This window comes from Ricinus communis, chromosome 6 (assembly GCF_019578655.1).
Source record: "Ricinus communis isolate WT05 ecotype wild-type chromosome 6, ASM1957865v1, whole genome shotgun sequence".
NCBI lineage: Eukaryota > Viridiplantae > Streptophyta > Magnoliopsida > Malpighiales > Euphorbiaceae > Ricinus > Ricinus communis.
The window spans coordinates 23,112,723-23,123,348 of NC_063261.1; the positions used below are offsets into that span (position 1 = coordinate 23,112,723).

At 24.6% G+C, this 10,626-nt stretch overlaps 1 protein-coding gene across 1 annotated transcript; it reads left to right on the forward strand.

Moving 5' to 3' along the window:
- Positions 1-4,857: 4,857 nt before the first annotated feature.
- LOC8258402 (glycerol-3-phosphate acyltransferase 5) lies at positions 4,858-7,030 on the forward strand. Its single transcript, XM_002531534.3, has 2 exons — positions 4,858-5,584; positions 5,750-7,030. Exons 1-2 carry the CDS (start codon positions 5,030-5,032, stop codon positions 6,665-6,667), a joined length of 1,473 nt encoding a protein of 490 aa, XP_002531580.2. The 5' UTR covers positions 4,858-5,029; the 3' UTR covers positions 6,668-7,030.
- Positions 7,031-10,626: the final 3,596 nt, after the last annotated feature.

Consider the following 10,626-nt stretch of genomic DNA (forward strand, 5'->3'; position numbering starts at 1 on the left):
TATATGAGCTTATGGAGAAAGAAAAAGAAACATATAAGATGCTTTCAACTTGATTAATTAATATAATGTGTGACAAAAGCATGCATTTATAAATAATTATTGTAAATTAATGTCAGCTTTTCTTTATAATTTTAGTTAAACATACAATGGATTAAAGATGATTTTGCAGACATGTCGAGTCACATATAATATTTAGTTATGAGCATCACGTGACCTGTCAGTGCCCACTTAACTTAACCCATGAAATCTGCTTCAGGGTTCAGGCCATTGTTTTTGGCTGCAAAATACATCAGGAAAGGAAAAAACAATAAGAGAAAATCCTAATCCACCCTTTCTTAATTAATTGATTAAGAAATAAATTTTGATTTTTATGTTTTGATATGCTCTGATTTATTAATTATTTGCCACCTATTAATTTATATTATCTTTTATTCTATGGATTCAGTCTTCTTATCTTATATATTTCATTTGTATTTAATATTATTATCTCTATCTCACCACTATAAAGACCATACAAAATGAAGGAGGGGGTGATGTGGAACTTTATGGAAGCATAACCATGTTCATAAAGCTTGGGTTAATAATTATATTTTCTGAGGAGATTGTCACATTACTGCCAGCAAACCGTGTGGGAGTTTGGTAAAATAAAATGAGTGAAATTAATTGCTTTTGTCTGCTAACTTTTTATTCATAATATAATACAGCCACCCAAACCTCAACAAGAAGGAAACTAAGGTCCAGTTCAACCCCTTTTCTCTCTGTCCTAATCTCTCTATTAAGCAACAAATTTTTTGAGAGAGCCGTTTGAGTTAGTGCTTAAAAACTAATCTGATTATGGCTAATCAAGTAGAGATCTCAATTTTAAATTCTTTTTTTTTTATCCATTATCTATTAATATTTGTAAAAATTGTTCTTTTTTTTTTTACAATCAACGTTAATGAATTAATATTTTTATTTTATATTTTACGTTTTTATTGAATTTCGAATGAATTCAAAAATATTTTTATAGAAAAAGAAACATCCTAATTATTAAAATGATGAATTTTTTTTTTTAAGTGTTTTTTTTCTTTTAATAACTATGTTAATAATGTAGTTGCCAACTTATATATAATCAATTATTAGAAGATATCTAATGCACTCTTTATGTATATTAAACTCTTTATTTTAACGAGTCATACCATAAAATGATATTTCAATTCACTTTTTTTATTTTATAAATTATTATTTTTAACTTTATTTTAGGATGTATTTGAAATTGTTATTGGTGGTTGAAAAAATATGTTTAAATTTTTTTAATATATTAATTTAATTTCTTAAATAAGAGTTTTTTTTTTTTCAAACTATTTTTAAGAACAACATTAACTTATTTTGCCTTTTACAAAAATTATTAATTAGGTTTTACTTTATTTGGTCGAGCCTCTCTCCACCTCGGTGACCTCATTTGCTAACATTGGAAACAACATTACTTTATTTTCAAAAAGAAAAGAAACAGTGTTACTTTCCTTCAATCATCGTCTTAGATTCTGTTCTGTTTAGTATATGAGCTACAACTATTGCAAAAGAATGCCAATCTTGACAAAATTGTTTCTAGAATTTTCTCATAATTATTGAAGGAAATATATATATATATATATATATATATATAGTAAAACTTTATAATTATATATTTAAAATCAAATAATTACAAAGACATTACAATTTAATAAAAATTTAAATTTTTTATATATATATTTTTTAATTTAATACTTAATTTTATTGGTAAAACGATAATAACCAGAATAAAATATGTTAATATTTTATCATATTAAATAAATAAAATTAATAAAATAAAATAATAAGATAAAATATAACAGTAATAAATATTTTAAAAATATATATATAAATATTATTTTATATAAAAATAATTTTAAGACTATATTTAAAAAATTTGTAATGTAATGTCATATAAGGTATGTTTTCCTTTACAATTGAAACAATTTGAACTCAAAATTTTTATAATTATGTAAAATTTACTTTTATATAGAATATATATATATATATTGAAATTGTATTTTTTCTCCATATACTAAATCTTTAGATAAAAAAAAGAAAGGACACCTAGACCTTATTAGTTAGCTGGAATATACCATGCGGCTGAAACGAAATAATACACGAATTTAGAAGCACTTTTTTACAAGGAAAGAATTGGATGCCTTCTCTTCATTGAGTCCATGCAAGGTTCTTATGGGCTTATTCGGCTTAACAACTTGTGTATAAGAAAATACTTTTTCTTAAATTTTTTTAAAATTATATGCTTTTTTAATTTTTGTTGTTGTTTTTATTTGTTTTATTAAAAATAACAAAAAATAAAAAAAAACTAGTACCATATTTTTTAAAAAATAAAATATTATATTTTTAATATTTTCAAATAGTAAAAATAAAAATAATTTACACCGTATTTTTTATAAAAAAATATATATATATTTTTATAATTTTTCCTTTTTTATATTTATAAATTATGCAACCGAAATCTCAATTGTAACTGAAATATATATACAAAAAAAAAAAAATGACTTCGGCCAAGTCTAGGAAAAAAAGTCTACACAAGTAAACAAATTAGTAAAACATTAAGAGTAATCCTAGATTAAGTTCGATCTTATCCTACTGAATCGAAGCCATTATTATGTGTCGAAACATTAAACAACAAAAGAAAATACTATGATTTAGTAGAGAAATAATGGAAGAATGTCATTGCACCCATTATTAGTTGAAACATGAAATAAATGCTACTATCAAATAATAATATTCTGAATATTAAGCATAAAATTAAGATGAACATATAAAAGAAGCACCAATTGAGGACACAATGGGATAAAAATCTTATTAAATCCAGTAGAATATTATCTTCTGTTTTTCTTTTATTTCGCTAACAAACTTTAATTATATAATGTTTTGTATTTGACCTTGTCTTTGTTATTTATTTTGTTTTCTCTTGGAACTGGTCAATAAGACATTGAACACTCTTGTTTCAATGTATGTATGAACACAAAATTGGGCTGCAATGCTACCCAAATATTTTATTGAATTGCAAAAAAAAAAAAATTAAAAAAAAATTGAATAACTAAAACTGCAATTTGATTGGGTAAATTGTGTCATCAATTTATGAATTTCCTAACAAAATTCTCTATTTTCAAACCCACCTTACCTAACTTAGAGAGGACAATGGGTGTTATAAAAATTTAATTCAAAGAAGTCTTAACCAAAGAAATTGAGCAACCTGAGTCATACAAGGCAAATGATTTTTTCTAACCTACTTCTAATACTCTTGCAAGCATCCTATTTACAATCAAGTTGCACCTCAATTTTGGAATAGAAATTGCAATTAGATTTGCCCAAGTGAAGTGTTCTTTTATCCTTTTTAACTTATTATTTAATATCAAACTCAACTAGATTTTTATTGAATTAAAGAAATTTGTTTTACTTTTAATAAAATTATAATTAACTAATACTTTTAGTAGAAGAAGTATTTTTATTTCATTAAAATAAGATATTTGAATATTTTAGAGGAACACCTATTTATACTGATGTTATTATTTTTAAATATATTCGTGAATGCAAAATACTTTATTTTCTATTATTTTGACAAAAACATTGTAATGATTATGAGATCAAGATATTTATTTTCTATTATTTGGTTATATGTTTTATTTTTATAAAGAAAAATATATTTAGAATAGTTACATTATCCTTTCTTTATAAAGTATAGCAATTTAGTAATTTAAAATAAAGTTAATATTATCATCATTAACAAATTAATAATACTCATCCAAATATGAGGCTTTAGTTAATTTATTATTCTTAGACACCGCGATTAAACTGCTAAATAAAAAATCAGAGCATTTATAAAATATTATTCATTATTTTTCTTAATTACAAATTAATATTAAATTGTATTAAAAATAAGATTTCATTCTAATTTAATAAGATTTATTATTTCAATGACTTCCATAACTACCAGTGAATACAAGAGGTCTACATTATCATTGATTGACAATGAAAAGATTCCAATATTATTTTTTACAATAAATTATAATTTAAACATATAATTTTTTAATAAATTTAAATAATTTTTAAAGATTTTCGAACTACATGGAATTTTTAGAAATGGTGATATAATTAATTTTAGTAATAATAAAATGACCAAACAATCATATGGTTGATATAGGCATATACAAATTTTTCCATCCCTTGTGATATTATTAGAGCCTAAGCGTGCATAGAGGCTTTTGCATTTATGTCCAACTTCTAACATCACGTCCCTCTTTGTAGGAATAAGCCAGTACAAATGTTTCCAACTATGCTAACACTGACTAGGCCCTTAATAACATTATCCATCAATTCATCATTAGAATTGGATGGTGCTTAGCTCAAACTCGACGTCCGAGTTACATTATATACCATTGTTTCCATAATGAGTTATTATATTATTCATTTTTTTTATAATATTTAGATAAGCGACCGAGGAGATGTAATTAATAAGAAAGTAATTAGTGTATATGAGTATTTTATATTATAATATTGGATGATTCACACAACGTGAAAAAAAAAAATTATATGAAACTCATGTATAAAAGCATAGGACACCTAAAACGGACCGCCACCACTGCTTAGGATAGTAACCTAATTAAGGGTTTTAAGAAAGAAACAATTTGTGATAAACAAATGTGTATTATATGTTTGTTGGGGTTAAGTTATTAATCTTTGTGTGGTTACGTGGCGTATAATCCTGTTTTCTTTGTAGATATATCAACCTAAAAAAGCTATAGAGAGAAAGAGAGACATAAACAAGTATAAAAAGAGGTAGTTGTAAACTGATAAACTGCCTAATTCCTGCATTAGAGAACAGTCAATCCAAACTCTACTCCTATAACTTTTGTACCCATAAAACCATTCTTTCATCTTCAAGCAAGAATCCGGAGAACACCCATAATTTTGGACCTACAATCATCAAGAGCTAGCTAAAGATTCAATAATACAATAAAGCCCTGATATGAATTCTGTTGTTTCCGAGCTTGAAGGAACTCTCCTGAAAGATCCTGACCCTTTTTCTTACTTCATGTTAGTAGCATTCGAAGCGTCGGGTTTGCTTCGTTTTGCATTGCTGTTGATGTTATGGCCTGTGATTTTCTTTCTACACATGTTAGGAATGCAAGATCACGGACTGAAGCTAATGATCTTTGTTGCTACTGCTGGCATTCGTGAATCGGAGATCGAAGTGGTGGCAAGAGCAGTTCTGCCGAAGTTTTTCATGGATGATATTGACATGGAGGCATGGAGTGTCTTTACTTGCTCTGGTAAAAGAGTTGTTATCACTAAAATGCCTAGGATTATGGCAGAAAGGTTCGTTAAGGAGCATTTAAGAGCTGATGAAGTTGTTGGAAGTGAACTTATAGTGAACCGATTCGGATTCGCTACAGGTTTTATCAAAGGTGTTGATGTTGATTCATTTATCTCCAGTCGAGTTGCTAAGCTGTTCATCGACGAAAAGCCTACGTTAGGATTGGGAAGAACTGCTTCAGGTTCTTCGTTCTTGTCTTTATGCAAGGTGAGTATAATATTTTCTTGAGAAAATCAAGAATAATTTCAATTTTATGAACTTTGAGAAAATCAAGAATAATTTCAATTTTATGAACTTTTTAGTAACTTTAATTAGATTGTGTAATAATATCGACCAAAAGCTTTATTAAATTACTTTATGTCTATTTTACAGGGTCAATTGCACCCACCATTTATCGCCCACAAGAAGCAGCATGACCACCAGCTAATCCGCCCTCTCCCGGTGATTTTCCATGACGGTCGTCTTGTCAAGCGTCCAACACCATTCACAGCTCTTCTAATCATTCTATGGATCCCATTAGGCATCATACTCGCATTAATCAGAATTCTGGTGGGAGTAATGCTACCAATGTGGGCTAAACCCTACTTATCTCGATTACTCGGTGGCAAAGTCATTGTCAAAGGAAAACCACCACCACCCCCGGCCGATGGCAACAAAGGTGTCTTATTCGTGTGCACTCACCGCACTCTAATGGACCCAGTAGTCCTATCCACAGTACTAAAACGTAAAATCCCAGCAGTCACATACTCAATTTCACGATTATCAGAAATTCTATCACCAATCCCAACTGTTAGATTAACAAGAATTCGCGAGGTAGATGCAGAGAAAATCAAGCGCGAATTAGCCAGAGGTGATCTAGCGGTTTGTCCAGAAGGAACAACATGTAGAGAACCATTTTTATTAAGATTTAGTGCACTTTTCGCTGAACTAACGGATCGGATAGTCCCAGTGGCTATGAATTACAGGGTAGGGTTTTTCCATGCAACAACAGCTAGAGGATGGAAAGGTTTGGACCCGATATTTTTCTTCATGAACCCTAGACCAGTATATGAAGTGACATTCTTGAACCAGTTGCCAGTAGAAGCTACATGCTCGTCTGGTAAGAGTCCACATGACGTTGCGAATTATGTGCAAAGAATCTTAGCAGCTACGTTAGGGTTTGAGTGCACAAATTTTACTAGAAAAGACAAGTACAGGGTTCTTGCAGGGAATGATGGAACTGTATCTTATACTTCCTTTCTTGATCAGATCAAGAAAGTGGTGAGCACTTTCAAGCCCTTCTTTCACTAATTAAAGATGATTTGGTTATATGAGAATAAAATTGTTTTTTTTTTGTTGTTGTTGTTGTTAATTGGTTGTATTTACTTGAAGGGGCTCTTTTTTTTTTTTTTAATTTTGTAAAATTTAATGGATTGCTTTGTATTATTTTTTGAAACATTATTTCTGGAATTGTTGAATAATGATGTATAATGTATATGGGTAATGTTAAAATAATAATTATTTTTAATGTTACTTATCCGGAATTATTATTAGAATGGATAACGTCTATTTGCTCTTTCTTTGCAAAACTTGTAATTAGCATATATATATATATATATATATATAAAATAGTTATATCCAATGTTATCTTACATGAGGGGACAAACCCTTATCACTTGCAATTTGATAAATAATAATAATAATAATAATAAATAAACAATTTAACACCCTAAATTGAATTTAATAACTTTAGTGGTATAAACCCGTCTTCTGAATTGTAAAATAGATTTCATGTTTAAATAAGAGGCCATGGGGATATTTCTATTGGACTCCATAATTCCCAAACGCCGGGACACTTATAAAGAATTACATACTTAGTTGTGTTGCACAGCTATTATTATTATTTTTATTTTTATCATAAAATGAAATATATAAATATAATTTAATAAATTATTCAATATCTAATATTAATTTATAATATTTTAAAAAATAATAACAAATTAAATATTTTAAAATGTTCTTAATTTTTAGATTTTTTTATCAGTGCGGTGATTTAAAATTTATCTTTAAATATTTATTTATTAATTCTAATATTATATAAATTAATATTATCAATATAACTGATATTACTATATTTTTAGAATTAGACATTATTATAGAATTAAAAGTTAATTTATTAGTGAATATAATATTTAAAAGTATTTTTTATAATTAGAATGATTATCTAATTAGAAAATTAATTTATTAGTTAATTTAATATTAAAATATAATTAATATCTTATTTTTTAAAATAATTATTATCTAATTAAAAAAATTAATTTATTAGTAATATATTATTTCTTAGAATTGGAATGAGTATTTAATTAGGAATATAACTTATTAATTAATAAATTAATAAAGAAATTACAAGATTACACATAAGCTTGAATTTCATGTGTCAAAATAAACACACATATCAAAACAAAAATTTTATATGTCAAAAATTAAGCACACATGTCAAAAGAATTTTAGATCTCAAAAATTAATATATACTAGTCATTTTTCCGTGTTACACGACTGTTATTATTATTTTAATTATAAAATTAAATTGATAGATATAATTTAAAAAATATATTTAAATATTTAATATTAATTTATAATATTTTAAAAAATAATAGCAAACTAACTATTTTTAAATGTCTTTCTTAATTTTTTTTAAATTTTAAAATTTTATAAATATAATAATATAAAAATTATTTTAAAAATATTTATTAATAAATTTTAGTATTATATAACTTAATACTATAATTAATATTACTATTTTTAAAATTAAAATTTTATTATATAATTAAAAATAATCTTTTACTGAATATAATATTGAAAATATTCTTTAAAATATTATTTTCTAAATTATAATTTTTATCTAATTAAAAATTAATTCTTTAGTTAATATAATATTAAGATATAATTCATATGCTAAATTTTAGGATAGAATTAGTATCAGATTAAAAAACTATTTATTAGTTAATATAATATTAAAATATAATTAATATATAATTTTTTAGAATTAGAATTAATATTTAATTAGAAATGTAATTTATTAATTAATAAATTAATAGAAAAGTATAAAATTATATATAAACATGAATTTTATGTGTTAAAAATAGTACACATATCAAATAAAATTTATATATATAAAAAATTAAACATGTATGTCAACAAAATTTAAATCTTAAAATATATATATATATATATATATATATATATATATATATATAGATGAGTTGCTAGTTTAATAGTATTAGTTTTAGCTCAATAGTTTTAAGTTTCCAGAGCTGTCTCAAAACTCAATTCGAACTCTCAAAACTCAATTAACCAAAAAAGGAAGGTTCGTTTATCATTATCCAATATTAATTCTTCTTCCAGTTAGAATAAGATCTGGTTATCCTAAAAACAAAAACAGAATAAATACTCATGGGAACCTATGGTTGGAGAGCATCAGGTTGGACACAGGCCTTTACTTTAAGAAATATGACTGGGCACTAAATTCTTGGGCTATTCCCAGCGGTCCTAAACTGCCCAACAAATTTGTATAAAGCAAGATGCTGCATGATTCATTATTAGGGTTTAAGCCCTCTCTGTTTGTCATCTCTGTTTCACCAATCACCAGCTGCCACTGGATACCAACTCCAAAGCTCATTATCTTTTCAGGAAAGTTTAGAATTGCCATAATAGAAGTAAATTATAGCATGCATCCAGGTACATGTAGCAACGTGTACATGAATCATTTATCACACCAGACAATGACTAATTTGACTTTCTAACACTCTTGTTTTTTTAGTTTAAAACTAGCATATGTACATAAGCATGAGAATTCTTTTAAGTATTTTTTCTTTGTTTGTTTCTTTTTTAATTGTATCAACTTTTTATTTTATTTTATACGATTTTTTGAACAATAAAACATTTGTCCAAACTAGTTAATTATAAATTTTACAATATAATTTTATATTTGATAGCAAATTGATAATTTTATTAAGCATTAGCTTTTTAAAATTGACCAATTTTTCATTAAATATTTGTTTTTTTATTAAAAGAATTTAAGTTAGTAGAATTTTTTTATTATTATTCATAATAAAAGGTAATATTAAAAAAAGGCTAAATGCTTATGTATCATTTTTAATGTTTGTCGTTTTTTAAGTAATGAATCTGTTTTTTAAGTTGCGAATGTATGTATTATATTATATGAACCTCAAATATATATTTAATGAACTTATAATTTATTAATGATGAACTTGTTGTTATTTAATCTATATTAATTTAGTTTTTGCACAAATGGTATATTCATTACTTATAAAGTGTATATTCATCTATTATTATTAGTGTTAGGTTCATTAAACATAAATTTCATATTCATTACTTATAAAGTATATATTCATATATTATTAGTGTCAAATTTATTAGATATAAATTTTAAGTTCATTACTTATAAAGTGTATATTCATTTGTTATTAGTATCATATTCATTACTTATAGAGTGTATATTCATTTGTTATTAGTATCGAGTTTATTAAACATAAACTTCAGGTCATTACTTATATAATGTATATTCATTTAAACATAAACTTCAAGTTCATTACTTATAAAATGTATATTCATTTATTATTAGTGTTAGAATCATTAAACCTAAATTCAAATTCATTGCTTATAAAGTGTACATTCAAATGTTATTAGTGTCAAATTCATTAAACATAAATTGCATATTCATTAACTTTTATTGATAAATTTATCTTAACATATGAATCTATTTTTATTTAATTTATGAATTTTTAGATTATAATCTATGACATATGAGGTACTTATAATATATAACATAAGAATTTATAAGTCATTTTATAAATTTAGATTATAATGATGATGTTTGGAATTAAATTAAGAGAGGACATGAAATATAAGAATAAAATTATTTATAGTTTTTAAAATATAAAATTATTTTTCTCTATGTTTACTTCTAACTATATTGACTAAAATCTTTTTAATTTTAATATAGAATATCTTTTTCATAAAAGTACTAGCATATTCTTAAAAAATAAAATTATATAAAAAATATATAAAATACACTAAATTATAAAAATTGAAATAAAAAATATTATAATAAACCTATTAGTAATAATATAATATAAAATGAGAAGTTGGAACATAAAAAAAGAATAGTTTTAGAGTATAATAATTTATGTGTCTTGTAATAAATTTAAATTTATGATGTTAGTTTATTGATGCCTTTTTAATTAATT